The 20309-nt window shown below is 37.5% G+C and overlaps 2 protein-coding genes across 2 annotated transcripts in view; one reads left to right on the top strand and one right to left on the bottom strand.

The window, feature by feature from the left end:
* LOC127432400 (sodium/hydrogen exchanger 6-like) overlaps positions 1–20309 on the top strand; it is a 92247-nt gene that overhangs the window by 65122 nt on the left and 6816 nt on the right. The window lies entirely within an intron of this gene.
* Positions 15014–20309, bottom strand: part of LOC127432404 (fibroblast growth factor 13-like) — a 19762-nt gene continuing 14466 nt past the window's right edge. Inside the window, exons 5-6 of the mRNA XM_051683447.1 lie at positions 19030–19228; positions 15014–16462 (exon numbers count right to left, since the gene is read on the bottom strand). Of these exons, the coding sequence (XP_051539407.1) occupies positions 16326–16462; positions 19030–19228 (336 nt within the window). The 3' untranslated portion in view covers positions 15014–16325. The remainder of the gene's footprint in view (positions 16463–19029; positions 19229–20309) is intronic.

Genomic DNA, 20309 nt, shown 5'->3' with positions numbered 1-20309 from the left:
TCCGAATTTCACATCCTTTGATGACACATTGTGTCCAGGCTTTGCTCTGCCATTCTTTTAAAGTGCCACTGACTACCTGCATAGCCTGCTCTAAACATTGAATAATTTGATGCACGTGATGTGTGCACATTTTTATGTTGCATTTTCTGTTTATTGTTATCAAAAATAAATTAGTTGTAATATAAAATAATAATCTTTTTTTTTATGTTGTTTTTGTTTTTTTTGCATTCATAATTAATAAAATAAAAAAAGATATCCACACTGGTCCACAACTTATGGATGTACTGTCCATTTCCACCTTCAACTCAAAGATTTAATCCCAGTTATCCCAGGCCGCTAGAAATCTAATCAGGTTCCGCGGGTCCTGAGGGAGTTCTGCGGGAATGCAGACCTCTAGACTACAGTTACTAATTACTTTAATCAGATTACACCCAACACTGATGGTGTCTGAATGTGCGTTCCAAATTGCTCATTTCTGCACTATTCTACGTCAGACTCATTTTGTAGTGTAAGTAGTGCCAGTAGTAGTCATAAGTTAACACTGAAAATGCAACTCAATTTGAGTGTGGATTTTTTTGAGTGTTGGACACTTCATGCATTCAGCGCTCATGCCTTGCCATATGTAGCAGAAGGGGTGGAGTTACCTGGCAACATTGCTAATCTGACAAAACATCTGCAAAAAATGGAGAATGTAGCAACTAGCAAAACTTCAGTGTAGACAGCACCTTACAAATGTAAGTTGAATGCTTTACCCACGCTGTGTGAATATAGACATTGTTTGAGATACAAGTGTTGAACTGAGGTTGGCCAATGCACTACAGCTAGCAGTAAAACACATTGCAAGTGTTTGAAACTTCACTTCTGTCATCTGTTAAATGGCAAATGCTTCTGTGTAGTAAACAACTGTTAAGTGTTCCATTCAGGATGATAGGGTATAGCGGGGCAAAATGCTCAGCAGGGTAAAAGGCTCCATTGATATAATTTTCTCCCAAAACAATAAATAGCATAAAAAACTACCACAGTACTTTCCTAAACACTTGTTTGTCACTGTACATTGGAAAATTTTCCTGTTCCATGAGAACTTTGCGTGTGGTGTCTAAAGGTAGATTTTGAGGCAATTTGATCAAATGTTTTATATTTTTTAAAATGTTGCAAATTTATGTACCTATTGAAAATCCCTGAAATTAACACATTTCTTTTGAGACAAAATACTAATTTATCATTTTCAGTTTTAAGGTCTGTCCAATAAGTGAAAGGATAGTATTTGGGATAAAAAGCCCCCATGTTTCAGGGGCTAAAGGCCCCTATTAAACACATTGTTTTTCTTAAGTGTGGCGAATAGATTTGTTATGAAAAATGTTCAAAGTGGTAGTGATGGGAAGTTTGATTCTTTTCAGCAAACCGGTTCTTTTGGATGGTTCGTTTCAATGAACCGGGCCAAAAAAACGATTCACCTGTTCATTTATGTCAATGCGTAATGACGTCACTGTACATAACGCCAATACGCCAGCGTCATATAATACACACTCAAACATATTCAGTAAAGCCATATGTAAGCACATATTGCTGATTATTAAATTGTATTTAATTAAGTTATAATAATAATGGTGTTAATTGTAGTGGTCGACCGATATTAATTTTTTTTAATGGCCGATGCCGATATCCAGAGAGCAGTGTGGCCAATAAGTCGATATAATGCCGATATATCACACAATTTAATATAGTAAATAACATAAACATAAAATTGCTAAGTGCAGCTCTGTTCTCTAGTGTTACACGTAGGCAACTCAGAGCTTGCATTAGGCATATGAAGATGTTTTCAGACCATTTCTTAAAAGTGCTAAGACCAGGGTCGGAAATGAATGGGGGCTCGAAACAAAAGTGCAACTGAAATTGCAGAGGCGGATCCTCGCACCATTGATCCGCACAGACAGGCACTTCTCTCACTCCAGTCCGCATCAGTTTGGTCCGGCGCTAAATTCCGTGACTGTTTGCTTCTCTAATTTAAAACAAAATGTCCTAGTGAGTAAGCTAACAAAAGCCTCCTCACACACTAGAGGCCCAAAGTGCAGGATGGATGTAGTGTATATAGTAAATTAATCAGGTATGAGAAATCACAAAATATAATGTCACCACATGCTACAATTTACTTAATATTATCATGAAAAATACCAGGATAGGTAAAATAACCTTAATGTAAATATTTTTTTTTTTTTTAATTATAATTTAACCACTTTTACCATGGGTGATGCATTTATATGTTTGTTTAAAATACTGATAGAATAAAAAAAAAAAAACATGTTAATAAGGTAATACAGTCAGTGATACCTATTAGAACACCACTGTGATAACAATATAATTATGGAGAGTTCTGAAGTGTTATGACACAAAACAGTACAGTAATTTTAAGCGTTCACTTTATGTAAGGAATAATTGACAACGGAGCATTGAATTATTGGAAAATAATGCACACCCGAGGTGGTAATACGGTCACGATGCGCAGCAGACCGTTACACCTCGGGTGTGCATTATTTTTCAATAATTCAACGGGCCAGAGTCAATTATTCCGCTTATACCACGGTTACCACACTTTAAGACATTGTTCAGGGTTTTATCTCAAGACGTTTTCTGGTTTTCATCCCTAAAATGTTAAATCCCTAAAAACTAAAAGTTTTATTGATATTTGCCTTTTATCATTAGAAAAGAAAGTTTAAAGTGACAGGGAACTGCTGAGGAGAGGCTGATAGAATACATAAGAGATAAATAAATGATGGATGCTGGATCTGCTCAAGTTTTGTGAGGTTTGTTTATTATATCTATTTAAGATATGCGCATACTTGCAGACGGTATATGGCTATGAAACATATATATATTTATATATATATATATATATATATATATATATATATATATATATATATATATATATATTGTTATTATAACTTCACAAGTAGCAATAGTACGTAAAATAAATAAATAAATAAAAAATCCTAAGCATTCACAATAGTCTCTTCAAAACTGTGCAGGGATGAGGAGATTGGGGGGCCCAGAGCAGCCAAAGTGTTGGGGTTTGAGGAATCTTTTCCGCAAAAAGATTAAAATGTTTCATACAGTTCATCAGTCGAGGGCAACTGGATATGAATATTAAAAGATAAGATCAACAGATAGTTTTTAAGCTGAATGTAAGCAGTCCAGTTTTTGTGTTTGAATATATTTTTTACATTCAGAATAAATACTTATGTATGGGACATAGGACGCCTTTTGATCGATCAAAAAATACTGTATGGGGGTTCGGGGGTGTCCCCTGAAAGAAAATGTATAAAATGTAAGTCTGAATGGACCATTTTAATATATTCCTTTAAGTGACAATCTACTAACACAAACAAACATTTTACATAACAGTGCAGCTTAAAAATACTATACAGTAGTGGCCAAAAATATTGGTACCCTTGGTAAATATGAGCAAGAATGCTGTGAAAAAGAATCTGCATTGTTTATCCTTTTGATCTTTCATTCCAAAAAATCACAAAAATCTAACCTTTAACTGAAGCAAAACAATGGAAAGAGGGTAAATATCTCATTATTACATAAATATTTTTCTTCAAAACACATTGGCCACAATTATTGGCACCCCTAGAAATTCTTACAAGCAAAATATATCTGTAGTATTCATATTTTCATATTTTCATTCATATTTTACATTTTTTAGTGCACCTGGGTGTTAAGCAACATGAAATTGTTCAGCCATGACTTCCTGTATTACAGGGGTATAAATATGAGGTAACACACAGGCCAAATTCCCTTAATCATCAATCACAGTGGGTTAGACTAAAGAATATAGTTTTGATGTGCGGCAAAAGGTTGTTGAGCTTCACAAAATGGGAAGTGGCTATAAGAAAATAGCCAAAGCATTGAAAATGCCCATTTCCAACATCAGGGCAATAATTAACAAGTTCCAATCAACTGGAGATGTTAACAATTGGCCTGGAAAAGGACATGTGTCTATATTGTCTCCACGCACAGTGAGGAGGATGGTTCAAGTGGCCAAAGAATCTCCAAGGATCACAGCTGGAGAATTGTAGAAATTAGTTGGGTCTTGGGGTCAGAAAGTCTCAAAAAAAATATCAGACATCACCTACATCACCACAAGTTGTTTGGGAGGGTTTCAAGAAAAAAAGCCTCTACTCTCATCCAACAGCAAACTCAAGCATCTTCAGTTTGCCATAGACTACTGGAACATCAAATGCGACCGGGTTCTATGGTCAGATGAAACCAAAAAAGAGCTTTTTGGCAGCAAACACCAGAGATGGGTTTGGCGCACAAAGAGATGAAGAAGTCCCCAGTGCCCACGGTTAAATGTGGTGCTGCATCTTGAATGTTGTTCTGCCAGAGGTCCTGGACATCTTGTTCGGATACATGGCATTATGGACTCTATCAAATACCAACCGATAAAAAATTAAAACCTTGCTGCCTCTGCCAAAAAGCTTACACTGGGCCCTGGTTGGATCTTCCAGCAGGACAATGATCCAAAATGAACATCAAAATCAACACAAAAATGGTTTACTGACCACAAAATCAAGGTTCTGCCATGGCCATCCCAGTCCATGACCTGAACCCCATAGAAAATTTGTGGGGTGAACTGAAGAGGAGAGTCCACCAACATGGACCTCTGAATTTGAAGGATCTGGAGAGATTCTGTATGGAGGAATGGTCTCAGATCCCTTGCAATGTGTTCTCCAACCTCATTAGGCATTATAAGAGAAGACTCAGAGCTGTTATCTTTGTAAAGGGAGGTTGCAAAAAGTATTGAATAAAAGGGTGCCAATAATTATGGCCAATGCATTTGAGAAAAATATTTATTTAATAAGATTTTTCCTGTTTCAGTTGTTTTACTTCAATTAAAGGTTAGATTTTTGTGAATTTTTTGAAAGATCAAAAGGATAAACAATGCAGATTTTTTTGCTCATATTTGCCAAGGGTTCCAATATTTTTGGCCACCACTGTAGATATATAGGCTGTAGGTATAAATAGGCTGACTATGAAATAATGGAAACTTCTCAACAGCAGAGAACTCTACTAGGATAACTAGTCATTTCTAAGTTTTGGTTGTCTTTATTTGCCATCCATGCCAGAGATGGACATCTTTGATTAATTTTCAAAAAATTAGAACAAAAATCAGTTTATTATGAAAGGCTCCTAACATGCTGATTAATGAAGCTAAATTTAGACGAGGAAAAAACATTATAGGCACCACGTTAACGCCATAAACCTGCCTTAGCTGAACCATCAGAGTCATATATCAGACAGATGACCGTTTGAATGACACTGTGTTGCACACCAGTCTATTATTGTAGTAACATAATGGGACGTAACAAAACAAACCGTGACCACTTGCTCATGACCTCATATCAGTGAAGCCACTGTGCCGCCATATTGCTATGCCCAAACATTCCAATGGCCTATTGACTTAACAGGCAATCATCTCATTTCAGTGTGTAAACATTAGTCATTCAATCACCGATTTTATATCTGAAATCTGCATGTACATCCCTACAATGCAAACTTCCTACACATGTAATTATTTAAAGTCGGGACTTTTTCCTGTTTCTTGAAAGCCTGAGCAAGTTATGTATCAAACAGTCAACCTCTAACAAACGTAATCAGCGAGCAGATCAGCTGAATGTAAACAAGTTCACTGAAACTGAGGTAAGATACAAACAGACATTTTCAGACTTATTTATTGTGAACATCGAAGTGTTTGAAGAGAGAGAGAGAGAGAGAGAGAGAGAGAGAGAGAGAGAGAGAGAGAGAGAGAGAGAGAGAGAGAGAGAGAAGAACTTGCTCGCCGGCTCCCGTACGCGCTGTTGCCCGGTCTTCAACTGTTCCACCGCCCTCTGGCGGACGCCAGCTTGCACCTACCCCCCGGCGGACAGCAGCGATGGAACCACTCCTCCCCTTCTCGGCAGACGGTCGTGGTTCCTCCGGCTCTCTGCGGCCGGCACCAACCCCTCCATCCCCAAGCAGACGGCCGCGGCTGCTCCCCTGGCAGATGGCAGCGGTGAGGACATCCCTCCTCCCTCCAGGGTTTCGGCACCACAGTAAGAGTATAACGGACGGACAAGGAGGAGGCAGGAACCTGCTGAACAATAAACATAAAGTTTAATGATAAAATTCAACGTAAAACCAACATAAACACAGACACAAATGCAATGCGGCTGCATGCATCTCTCTCTCTCTCGAACTGTTTCTGGCCACCCCTTTATCTAGCTCTCCCACTGATCAGCTGATTCAGCGCCAGCTGTGTTCCATCTCGGCCCGGCCATGCCCTCCTCCTCGTCACAGACATGTATCCATGTATGACTACAGAGAGCACTTCAATATGAAAATGAGCAAATCCCGGGCATTTAAGGCAATTTAGAAATCGCAGTCTGACTTTTTGGGGGTAAGGATGTATTGTCACCCTAAACAAGCAGATATTACAGCTTTTCTTTCTTACATTACAACTTGTGGACAGTTTTGCCGCTTCCTTTGGTGATTGTTGTGCTGCACTAATAGACTGAACACCGGGGCAGCTGAATGCTCTGACATCACGAACAGTGTATATCTTCTCCCTCTTAATGAATATTAACAAGCTAATTAAACATTAAACATGCTTGTCACAAGAGTCATTGATGCTCTATGGCAGTTTGGGCGTTCTAAGATGGCCGCTCGAACACTTCCGGTGGCTTGACCTCCTGCAGGCAGTTTACCGTTGCGTCAGCGAAATAGTTCTATGTTTTTGTAAAAAAAAAAAAAAAAAAAAAAAAAAAAAAAAATATATATATATATATATATATATATATATATATATATATATATATATATATATATATATATATCATTATTATATTTTTATTTGATTAAAACTGTATGTATCAATTTGATTAAACACCATTTGATCATAATATTTAATTAAAGCATTTAACATGGAATCCAGAAAAATGTAAACGAAAAACGCATAATTTGTATCTGTAAGACTTTATGCAGTTCTTTTAATCAAGTCATTTTCTGTGTAATTTCATAAAAAATCTGAGGCTTTTTATTTGTTGATTATAGTATCGATTTAGTATTGATACTGAGGTACCAGGGCTGGTATCGTACCAAAGCCAAAATTTTGGTATCGGAGCAACCCTAGTTCAGTATACTGTTGGCGAGCAAACTGATGTGAGCAACTCAATGTACTGTTGACGCGAGAGCTGCTGTTCCCGGATCAGTCTACTGTTGACACGAGAACTGCTGTGAACAACTCGATGTACTGTTGAATCAAGAGCTGCTGTCCCGGGTTCAGTGAGTGTACTGTTGACACGAGAGCTGCTGTCCCGGGATCAGTGTACTGTTGACTCGAGGGCTGCTGTCCTGGGATCAGTGTACTGTTGACTCAAGAGCTGCTGCAAGTGACTCACTGTACTGTTGACTCGAGAGCTGCTGTCCTGGGATCAGTGAACTGTTGACTCGAGAGCTGCTGCAAGTGACTCACTGTACTGTTGACTCGAGAACTGCTGTCCCGGGATCAGTGTACTGTTGACGCGAGAGCTGCTGTCCCTGGATCAGTGAGTGTACTGTTGACACGAGAACTGTTGCGACCGGATCATCATCATATGTTGATAAAACGGTAATACAATCAAGTCATAAAAATATTTCCAGTATGTTTTATTTGTTATACTTTCTGCTGTTCAGCAAAATACACCAGAAACAGACATTTCGCCCCTTAATCACATGCATGCTCAATAGACCTCATTCATGCTTGCACCATTTTTGATTTTTAATAGGAATGACAACGAGGCTGTGAGGGATAGATGTACAGTCTCTTCAATGGGCTGTACTGCAGTTTAAAATGTTTTTGGATCATTCCGCTGACAAAACATTGATAAAATATTTGTCCAAGAACATTCAGTATACAAAGAACTCCAGACAACATGAGTTGTGAAAAATCAGATGTGATCTAGGAGCTTTATACAGCTTTACACCATTCGTGCCATTGAAGAGATTGTAAGTCTATCCCTCACAGCCTGGTTGTCATTCCCATTAAAAATCAAAGATGGCGCTAGCGTGAATAAGGTCTATGTCTGCAGCTCATTGGTTCTCAGTATGTCGGACACCTTCGAAAGAGGCGATTCTCAGTTCAGTGTACTGTTGACTCGAGAACTGTTACGAGCAACTCATTGTACTGTTGACTCTAGAACTGCTGTGACCGGAGCGTTCAGTCTGATTTGTGAACTAGTTGAAGCTCATTGCAAAGAATAGATAGGAAAAGCAGATATCACCAGTTCTAGGATCATATTTCTCCCGGTTATCGGCTCATTTTGAGTGTTAGGCACATCCGAGAGACAGGTTAAGATAGAGTAATTTGTCGATCAATGTTGATTCAAGAAGAGAACTGTTTCAAACCATTATAACTATTGCCCTGGTATCTACATGATATCACTTTAAACCCCCTAGGGGCCTTTGATCCCAAGTGAGGGAGCCATTTACCCCAGGTGTGGTGTAAAAGGCTCCCTCACCACCTTTTTCTAAAAACTGAATTTTAATCGAAACAACCTGCCATTATTATTTATTTTCACACAAATTATGTTGCTCCATCAATATTCTATAAAAAATAAATAAAATAAAATAAAAAAAAAGTGTGTGTATATATATATATATATATATATATATATATATATATATATATACTTTTTTTTTATTTATTTTTTACCTTGATACATTTTGTGACCAGAAAAAAGCTACATTTTCTTAAGGGGTGCCTTTAGCCCCATTGTACCCTACTACACTTTTAAAATTCATACGTAACATGGCTGAGTGCATAGTGTATATTGTAAGTGTACAGTGTATATTGTAAGTGTACAGCTCAAGTCTGTCATTCTCCCTAATATTATTTGTGTGTGTGTGTGTGTTCTATGGATAAAATAAACTCATGCGGCTTTGGAACGACATGAGGGTGAGTAAATGATGACACACTTTTTATTTTTGGGTGAACTATTAATATAGGTGTTACCACATGAAGCAAATTTTTTAGGTTACCCTAAAAACATAGGTAACCTAAACTTTCAGCAGCAAAAAGCTTCTATATATGAGCATTGCAAAACTAATTTTATTATTCAGTATTTTCGTCTCGTTTTTCAGTAAAGATGTCCAAACAACCTTAAAACAAGATACATTTAAGATATACATCTAAGATATTGACTCTTTTTTTTTTTTTTTTTTCAGTGAAATCTAAATCAAATTTGTTTCTTACATCACTGGCAATGTTTTTTAAGCATAAACATCAGAACATTTTGCTATATATTGTACTTAAAAAGATCATTTTACTTAAATATCATTTAAGGTTGTCTAGATATTTTTATTGAAAAAATACTAAGAATATTATTATTATTATTAATATTATTATTATTATTATTATTATTATTATTATTATTAATTTTTTATTTTTATTTTCTTTTCTTTTTTTCTTTTTGCAGTGAGGGGTTTGGCATGTTTTTAGAGTCTCCGTAACCACTGAATGCTCATCCTCCCTGACTCCATGGCAACCAGTGATGGTAGAGGCTGTCAGCCTTGCCTTTCTTTTGCACTCCATCAACATCAGAGCCTCCAAGGCAGAACTCACAGTGCAATTACACCAAAACAGATGGGAACTTCATGCTCAAATCTGCTCTGTTTTATGCTGTAATTGTAAACACAGACCTGTCACTATAAAATCTTTCCAGTGTCTGGTAGCATGCAATTTATGTAATAACTAAAATTAGATCTGCACAAGGGGCTGCCAGTGAAAATATTTGAAGAACAATTCACAATCAGTGTTCACTGAACTGTCTTTACCTTAGAGAGTTTAGGTTTATCATAGCTTTTCAAGGCTGATTAAGAATGCTAAAGATTTGCAGTGCTGTGGCCATGCATGACTGCACAAAGCAGGGGCTGCCTGGAATGCTCTCTGTTGTATATACAGTTCAGCTCAGACTCACCTTTGTCTGGTCTCCCTTCATCAGTCCCTTTATTTTCATTTACTGGTGTGGCACGGAACACAATTTCCTGAGTGTTGCTTGGAATCAGATTTTTAACAACTAAATCAGCACTGTGCTGTCCATCATAACTTCATTTCTCCGTCTAATTTCCTTTCTTCAGTATCAACACATCTCTCATCACTCTTTCATATTACACTTCATACACAACAGTCTCTTGGGGGGGGGGGGGGGTCCTTTATGTCCTTTAACAGCTTAAAGGAATAGTTCACCCAAAAATGAAAATTCTCTCATTATTCACTTACCCTGATGCCATCCCAGATGTGTATGACTGTCTTTCTTCAGCAGAACACAAAAAACGATTTTTAGAAGAAGACAGAGCTCTGTCAGGTTCTTATAATGCTAGTAAACAGGTGCCAGCACTTTGACAGTCCAAAAGTCACATTTAGGCAGCATAAAGGTAATCCATGTGACTCCAGTCGATCAATGAATGTCTTCTGAAGCAAATTGATACGTTTATGTAAAAATAAATAGATAATTAAAATGTTATTAACTTTTAAAAAGCGCTCCCTGCCAGCAGTTGACGCATCACTTAGCTGTCGCATGATGTAAGTAGTTCTACAACAGAAGAGTTCAGCCATTTCAAACAGCGTCAGAGCCCTGGACGGAAGCGTCGATTTAAATTTAAAAATGATTTAATTATCGACTTTACATAAACCTAGCGATTCGCTTTAGAAGACATTCATTGATTGACTGGAGTTGCATGGATTACTTTTATGCTGCCTAAATGTGACTAAATGTGAAATCAAAGTGCTGGCACCTGTTTACTTGCATTATAAGGACCTAACAGAGCTCTGTCTTCTAAAAATCTTCATTTGTGTTCTGCTGAAGAAAGACAGTCATATACATCTGGGATAGCATCAGGGTAAATGAATATTGAGAGAATTTTCATTTCTGGGTGAACTATTCCTTTAATGATCACACTAAATTGTATCTTAATGAAATTATTAAAAATGAGGAAAGGATTTTGTGTGAGGGGTATGGGTAGTGTTAAGGGGTTGAAAATATCATAGCTCTATATTAAAACAATAGAAGTCTCTATAATGACAGAATAAAAAACATGTGCATGTGTGCATGTCCATTTCTGCTTCTTGTTTGGGCACCATCTGGCTACCAACCAGCTGATTTCACATCCTCTTCTCCCCATGTAGTGCTATTTTAATAATAGGGAATGTTAATTAATGCAAAGTCTTTCGCAACTCTCCCAGGGGCAAATAAGCCTGTCTCACTGGGTTTATTGGGAACCAAAGCCCAGTTCATTCAAAATTAATTTCAGGTTATGAAATATTAACATCGGATTTGATGGCCTTAGCATGGGCTCTGGTGATGATGTAACCATCCATCCACCCATGGAACCTTTACATCTTCTTAAATTATGGAAGTACGTTATGTATTCTTGAAGTGACCACACAGTGTACTTGGTCTTGGATGAGTTTTCTTGGAGTTTTGGAGTCAGTTAATGTGGAGTAAATTTTTATAATGATTCATCAATCCAGAGATTGGAAAGGTTATAAACAAACTATTTTTAGTTATGAAAATTTTAATTGCTACATATGAAAATAGCAAAATACTGGATGTGTGAACTTCATATAATTCTGATGTATTTGTTCATTTTCACTGATGTTTAAAAAACAAAATCAGCACAACACAATTTCTGTGTTTTATGCATGTAAAATTTTAAAAAAATTTATATCAGATAAACATTTATATAATACATTTATAGTGAAATAATAATAGTAATACAAGTTTAATACCATAATGCAAAAAGGCATGGAATGTCATTCTCGCATGCTTTCTATTTTTTTTTTTTTTTATGAGCTGTCCAAATAAATAAATAAAAAATCCTGTAGAAACACCCAGCAAAACAACATAAATGTTGCCAAGAAAATCAAAAAAAATTGGTCCAGTGTACTGGATGTTTGGAATGTTTGGCTGCTATTGTTTAGATGCCAAGACAATTAAAGTTGAAGGTACATTCTGTAATTTCTTTCTCTTTTTTTCTTATTTTTTTCCTTCTCTACACTATTGTTTTTTCTCAAATGCTAGCTTGTGTTTTCAACCTCTTGAAAATGCAGTCAAGCAAAGAACATCTTGCTTTCTTTGGAATAGTTTCATTCATGTGCTTTTTCATTTAAAAGTCCCACTACATCTCATTAGATGGTTAGGTTGTATTTACTCAGGGGTGTGTCCAGGATTTTTTGCCAGGGGTGGCAAGAGTCGAGTAAGGGCTGACATCCAGTAAGTTCGTCTGACGGGGGGGTGGGGGGGTAGTTGTCTATTGAGATGGAACGCTGTGTCCTCACAGACACGGGTGGAATGTTGTTATGGACCATGCGCGACACGGACAGGTTGAGCTGTTGCGCACCATCTCCAGGACACGAGCGGGGTCCGAGTTGGGGTGGAAATTCTCATTAATTGGGTTGCAGCTGCCACCCCGTGCCACCCTTCTGGCCCCGCCCCTGTATTTACCTTGTATTTGACTGGAGTTGAATTGGATAGTTTATAAATGAGGCCTTTATCAAGCCTGTTTACAGTACATTAAACAACAGAAGATTGTTTTCCGATGGCCTCCTAACAGGATATGCTTTAGACAGGATCAAGGTTTCATTACGCTATTCCACTCAAGCAAAACACAACAAAATCAATTTCTCATTATGAATTCATGAATAGACCTCAGGTAGAACTATCTACTTATAAATCAAACAATGCTTGCTGACCTAATGTTTATTCACAAGTTATGGTTTAAATTCAGATGAATTCACCACTGTTTATACACTGAAGTGCCAAAATGAACACTGGGTACATTCCAAAGGGGGTTTTGAATGTCACAGAGTCTGCATATTTAAAGAGTGAGAGGAATTTCACTGACAAACTGGTACTGAAAAATGAATTAATCAATTAATTAAATTTACTTTTTAATTGGAAACATTGCTTATAACTTCAACACAGTATGTCATACTACTCATAGTTTGAATCTACTGTTAAAATTACAGTTAATTTTTATGGGTTGGACATGTCCCCACATTGGTCAATTTTCACCCCACCACTTTTTGAAATGGCTTGTGTCAGGGACTTGTCTACAGGGTACACATTTCCAGTTCTTGAGTAGGAGTTTTCATTTTGTTCGTGTGTGATATAATGAATTGTGTTGAGTGACAGTGGCAATATTTTCTCATGCTCTACTTGCTCCACTTTGCCCACCCTATTTACCTCGCAGAATATACAACCCAGAGTTGGTCCTGAAGACAATCAAACTTGGAGTAACATGGGTGCTTCATACAGCAGACAGATGTTCAATCACAAATTCCAAGATTTATGAAGTCAGAGGCCACTTTCAAAATCCATGGATGACAGCTACGACATTATAATAGTGGATGCCCCTGAGGAGTGGTGTGCAGGAGAGCAAGGAACTAGAACTCTCGACGCAAATCATTCTTTACAAAAATCAAACAGGGCAACGACACATAGATTACATTTTCTCTACTTAATAAATAATTCAGAATTTATTTATCACAATGTGAAGGCAGCCTCTCATGTTAAGAATTAAATGTATCATTAATTTAGTTTACAGACGCATATGGACCTCAATATGTAGGCCTAACCCACAAACCACAATAACGGTGACAATTCAAACATTTACTGTTTGCATTTTACATTTATGCATTCTTCCAAATGCTTTTAACCAAAGTGACCTACAATGCATTTAAGGTTCTGTATACATTTTAGCAGTTTGTGAGTTCCCTGGGAATCAAATCCATGACATATCTTTTGCCATATTCAACCAGTTGAGCTACAGGAACCCCAAAAATCACTAAGTATAATTTGAGCTCTCAATAATCGCCACTTGGTAAACAACTGAAAATGACAATAAATTAAACTGCAGCATGAATTAAAGCGATAGTTCCCCCCAAAAATGAAAATTCTCTCATCATTTACTCACCTCATGCCATCCCAGATGTGTATGACTTACTTTCTTAAGCAGAACACAAACAAAGACTCTAAAATTTGTAATCTGTAGGTCAATACAATGCAAGTGAATGGTGATCAGACCTTTGTAGCTCCAAAAATCACATAAAGGAAACATAAAAGTTATCCATATGACTCCAGTGTTTAAATCCATGTCTTCAGAAGTGATATGATAGATGTGGGTAAGACACAGAACAAAATAAAGTCCTTTTTTTATTTATTTATTTTTTTACTCTAAATCTCCACTTTAACTTTCAGATGTGGAAGTGAATCTAAACAGGTACCACATGTGACTTTCAGATGTAAAAGTGAATGTTGAAATTTAGAGGGAAGTTTAGAGGGAGTTTTTTCATCCACATCTATTATATCGCTTCTGAAGACATGGATTTAACCACTAGAGTTTTATAGACTACGTTTATGTTTCCTTTATGTGATTTTTGAAGCTAAAAATGTCTGATCACCATTCACTTGCATTGTATGGACCTACAGAGCTGAAATATTCTTCTAAAAACCTTTGATTGTGTTCAGCAGAAGAAAGAATGTCATACACATCTGGGATGGCATGAGGGTGAGTAAATGATGAGAGAATTTTCATTTTTGGGTGAACTATCCCTGTAAGTAGGCAAAAAGTAAAATATATGGTACAGTCAGCCAGTCATTATCGCAAAATAAACACTGACAGGGTAGTCACATGAAGTGGAAGTCAAATTCAAACCTGTGTTCCAGTGAGCAATGGGTATTCTTGTGTCACAAGCAAGTGTACTACCCTCTTTGTCATGGCTCTGACCTATTAATAGTTGTATATATACAACCTATTAATAGTTGTACAGTAAAGTTAAATAAAATCATATTTGAACTGGGGTGTCACACTTATTAATGTAACAACATCTTACTCATGTACAACGATTGTTTTGAAGAAGAGCTAGCAACCTGATACAAAGCGAAGCCCATAATCACTTAAAACACAATCAAACATCATGAATGCTCTGAACATACAAAACATTTTATTCAGTGCAGCTTTATAAATGTACAACAAAATAATAAACGGGTGAGTAGCAGGATAAAATGCATATATATATATATATATATATATATATATATATATATATATATATCACACACACAATTGTATTTTACTCAAGTATCCATTAGAGCACATGGTTCCATATTATAAGTTAATATACATAGCCACACAACATGCATCGTCCACTGTCCCCCATGCATTACATATGCTTCATACACACATAAAAAAAGAGGAATTTGACAAAAATTATAACCAGAGGTTATATGGAAGGAACCTCTTGCTTGGATTTCATTACATTTTTGTTTGAAGGGAAAAAAGCCTGCCCTGTGTTTACATAACAGAAATCTTACCGTGTCGATGCTAATCAATAATTTAGACATGTTCTGATTAGATTTTTTCTTCCAAGATGCTGGGTTCCAAAATTAGAAGACAAGTAAAGGAAGACATTACCAGACAAAAAACACATAAAGAAGCGGCAAACAGAAAGTGGCCTTCATCTATTCTGATTACATTTCCTCTGACTAAATGACATTCGCTCTTTCAGTATTCTCAAAACCATCTGTCTGAAAAAGCCGAAATTACACAAATTGATTCACCTCCACACAAAGAGACTAATGACATCTTTGGTGTGCAGACAGACTGAACCCTAAATCTGTTTAATTTGCAGAATAGCAATATGTGGAGGAAAGCTGGAAAGACAGAAAATGAGGAGCAAGGAGCAAAATTCCTCCTCTAAAAAGCACATAACAATGAACCACTGCCTCAAAAAAGCTGAGCTGAAAGACTCAAATCATGTATCCAAAACATTTAGGATTTCTGCTTCCTTATAGCATTAAATAGGTCTCACAAGCTGCTATTGTCATATTGCAGCTGACACAGCACTATGGAGTTGGCATCCCTAAGAAGAAATGGAGCAAAAGACAAAAGTAGGTGTTCCAAAAGATTCTGTGACAATGCCTTGGGAGAGACAATGTCTTAAGAGAGGATCACAACTCTGTAGGTATGCTACACATGGAAAAAGGGATTGTCCGCAAAGGGATCCCTACATCAGTAAGATGGCTTGATTGGTTTGTCTCACGAGGTTGACCTGCAGTAGACTGTACAATGTAGGTTTTCTTGGAAAGATTTTGCACTTGTGTTCTCATCACAGTGATTTCAGGAAACGCTGGCTAGCGACGAGCTAAGGGTTTCGTCACACTCATGTAAACACATTTGTGCTATTTAGTTGATGGGAAGAGTCCAGCAGTTGTACAGCAGCAGACAACAGTTGTGCCCTGTGGCTATGTTGACTCGTTCTGGCTCAGAGTTTTGCCACCGTTGAGCACAGCCGAGGCGCTGCGGCTCTTGGTCGGAGTACCACTTCCGGAGCGGGAGAACTCAGTCAGATCGTGGAGTGACGGCTCTCTGTACATAGCAACTATAAAAAGACACACACACACACACACAAAAAATAGGCCTTAATAAGTTTGTAAAAAGTTGGTCTCATTATAAGTAAGTCAGTATCTTCCATTAATGTCCACAAGTGCTCTAACACTGCACAAAATAATAATAATAATAATAATTGCAATAAAATAACGTGCTGCACTAACACAACATAACTTGGGTTTAAATCGAATTGCAAGCTCCTGGGCTCTTTGGTTCTCCAAGCTTCACTTGTGACTGCACACAACCAGCTGCAATTTTTGATTTCCCTTCTGACTTACCCAGTTCTAACAAAAAAATCACCTATTTAATTTCAGAAGAGAAAACCTCCATATTTCTTTTCTGTGTTTTATAAGCTTTCTAAAAAAAAAGATGTTGCACATTGCAATGTTATCTACAAGTGGTACGGACCAGCTGGGGAAACTGACAAGGCAAAGTGGTCATGTTTTTTTTTTGGAATTATGATATTTCAATAGACCGAGATAGACTCACAGTCTCTAAAACGGGTTGTACTGTAGTTTAAAATGTTTTGGATCGTTCTGCTGACAAAACATTGAAGAACACATCTTTCCAAAAAATGGAAGCGTAGTGGTAGTTCTGTCAGGAAAACTTGTAGTAGCAAGTCTAGACTTGTAGACTTCAGGCATCTCATCGAATCATAATCCAGCATCTGCGGGGGGAGGGGGGGAGGGCACCTGGGTAGCTCAGTGGTAAAGACACTGGGGTCTCCTAAGCAACCAAATTGGCCCAGTTGCTAGGGAGGTTAGAGTCACATGGGGTAACCTCCTTGTGATCACTATAATGTGGTTCGTTCTCGGTGGGGCACATGGTGAGTTGGGCGTGGTTGCTGCGGTGGGTGGCATGAAGCCCACACACACTATGTCTCCATGGCAACATGCTCAACAAGCCACATGATAAGATGTGTGGGTTGACGATCTCAGACACGGAGGCAACTGGGACTGAGGTGGATCACTATACCACCATGAGGACTTAAAAGCACATTGGGAATTGGGCATTCCAAATTGGGAGAAAAAGGGGAAAATTTTAAAAAAATAAAACATTTAAAAAAAATAATCCAGCATCTGCTTTATAAGCTCTGTAGCTGTTTTTCCTCACTCATTATGCCACGTTATTTTTACCACACTTTACCATCAATTTAGTTCCTGCTGTAGGGGTAGAGGTAAGTTCCTCTCCCCTACCATCATTGTCTTCCGGCAGGATCTGACAGTTCAAGTAAGAATCTGAGCGCTGAACCATAGGATGGGGGTAACGCCAAAGGAAACTATTCTATCCCTAGTAGACTAAAAAACTCCTGAAAACATGAGTTGTGGAAAATTAGATCAAAGACCTTTATATAGTTTTATTCAATCCATGCCATTTAAGTCTATCCCTCACAGCCTTGTTTTCATTCACTTGTTTTCATTCACGTCAAAAAATGTAATATGCCGCTATGTCCTTGATGTGCATCTATTGCCAATTTGCCTGCTATTTGTAAAACATTGCAAGTATGTAAATTCTTCTAACTATGCAAGCTTGACTTTACATGTCATTGCGATCTACAAAACATTATAATGCAATGCAAGTATGCGTTGCATTCTCAGCATTGCCACAAGGGGCACTATAGCAGGCATTGTCTTAACAGCACAAACTGTCTTCTTCTACCGTCAGTTTTCTCTTTCAGATCCTCTACTGTCATGGCAGAGCATCATTTTGAAGACAATCTTGCTGATGTAACTGGTCCTGCTCGACCCGCTTCGAGCAGGATTCAAACTAGGGTCTATGGCATGGGAGGCGGGCGTGCTAAGGAGGAGGCTAAAGGCTACAGCCTCAAGCGTCAGTTGCTAGTGCACATCTTGAGGCCAGAGGAGTGAGGTTTACACACACTGCACAGCACGTACCAGCTGGCTACCATTACACTCACCCCCCTAAACCTTACTCCCATCTGGGTCATGGCACCACTATAACCGGTCCTGCTCGACCAGCTCCGAGCGGGATTCGAACAGGGGTCTTCTGCATGGGAGGCGGGCACGTTAAGGAGGAGGCTTAAAAGCTACAGCCTCTACCATCAGTCGATAGTGCGCCTCTTGAGACCAGGGGATTGAAGTTTACACACACTGCACATCACGTACCAGCTGGCTACCATTACACTGAGCAAGTAAGTTAAAGTTAAAATGTCAGCATGTTTAAAGCTAGATAACTGAATAATAACATCTGGTTTTATTCCGCAGACTTTTAAATGTTACTTTATAGCTCCCGTTGAGTACTGAGGTTTGTTACTGACATAGTTACGCAAGAATGTACGTTAAGTATGTACAATGGGCTTGCGTGCGTACAACGGCAAGCATTCATATCTGTGTTTGCATACTTGCGTAGAGTATGTTTCTGGCCCAAACAAATGCAACTTCTTAGCACCAAACAACTGCAGAGGTGTACACTTTCTGAAGAGCCAACAAGCTGCTTGGAATTCATGTGCTACAATCGACTAATATCTTCTCCGTATAAAGTAGATATTTTTAGAAAGCTATCAGCCTGACGATCAGTATGGGAGACACATGAACGAACCTTTGAGAGGTTTGGGGATGAAGTGTGCAGCCGGTTTAGTCTTCTTCACATGGTTGCCCTTCATGATTTGACCCTCTTTGTTGAAACCCAGGTACCAGCCTCGGCCCGACTGCTGCTGCCGATAGATCATTGACGAGTAGGTCACATAATAGTTCTCAAACACTGACTCTTTGAATTTGCACTCTGGCGTGAAGTGCTCCTGTGACAGTTAAATGGGCAGAGAAGACAACAGAGAAATAATCAGTGGGGAGAGAGAGATAGAGAGAGAGATAGAGAGTGAGTGAGGGAAAGAGCAATATTTTGGTGATTGTGTGTGTGCTCTCAAATCTCACTAAACACTTTCTAAAACTGTCTAAAAGAGATTTGATAAAAAATTGAGAATGAATGCTGAATTGAGAATTCTTTAATACTGTAGTTTACATATTATGAATTATGAATAAATGTGAAGTATTTCTTTTAAATTAATAAGGATAATAAACTTTATAAAACTTCGTAAACAATATTCATAGGTCTTTGTTAAATGGCAAAGCAACTACATATTCTTTGGCATTAACTGAACTAATTTTATACTTGGCAAAGATAACATTTTAATAAATCTAAATAAAATGTAAAGGAATATTATGGGTTTAATACAAGTTAAACTCAATCAAAAAAAATAAATAAAAGCAAAAATCTGGGTTAAGGTGAGGCACTTACAATGGAAGTGAATGGGGCCAATCCGTAAACGTACAAATACTGTTTCAAAGTATAGCCACAAGACGTAAACAATATACATGTTAATATGATTTTAGTGTGATAAAATCACTTACAAACCTTTTCTTTGTAAAGTTATATCCAATTTTACAACTTCATTGCCCTGACAATGTAACGTGATAAACTGTTATCCCACAAAACTGACGATTTAAACAACTTAACAGCTCAAATAATACATAGGTTTTAACAGAAGAATAAAAGAGTAAGCACTTTTATAAATGTATAAGTTTCACATTTTTGCCTTTGAATCCTCCAAAAATTGGTCCCATTCACTTCCATTGTAATGCCACACTGTTACATAGTTTTTTATTTTTTCAAAGAAAAAGTGGTCAAATAAATTTTTGTGTTAATCAACATTAGGCCACAAATGCTGCTGATTGTGCTTAACTTGTATTGAACCCGAAATATTCCTTTAAACATTTTTTTAATACTGTATTACCTTTGACATGAATAATTTTTGGGGTGAATTGTATTTTATTGTATTTTTTTTTTTCTTTGATATTCTACATTGGAATTATTATAATAAG

Source organism: Myxocyprinus asiaticus, chromosome 42 (assembly GCF_019703515.2).
Source record: "Myxocyprinus asiaticus isolate MX2 ecotype Aquarium Trade chromosome 42, UBuf_Myxa_2, whole genome shotgun sequence".
NCBI classification, from domain to species: domain Eukaryota; kingdom Metazoa; phylum Chordata; class Actinopteri; order Cypriniformes; family Catostomidae; genus Myxocyprinus; species Myxocyprinus asiaticus.
The sequence above is the reverse complement of the archived record's forward strand: the minus strand, read 5'-3'. Positions and strand labels throughout refer to the sequence as shown.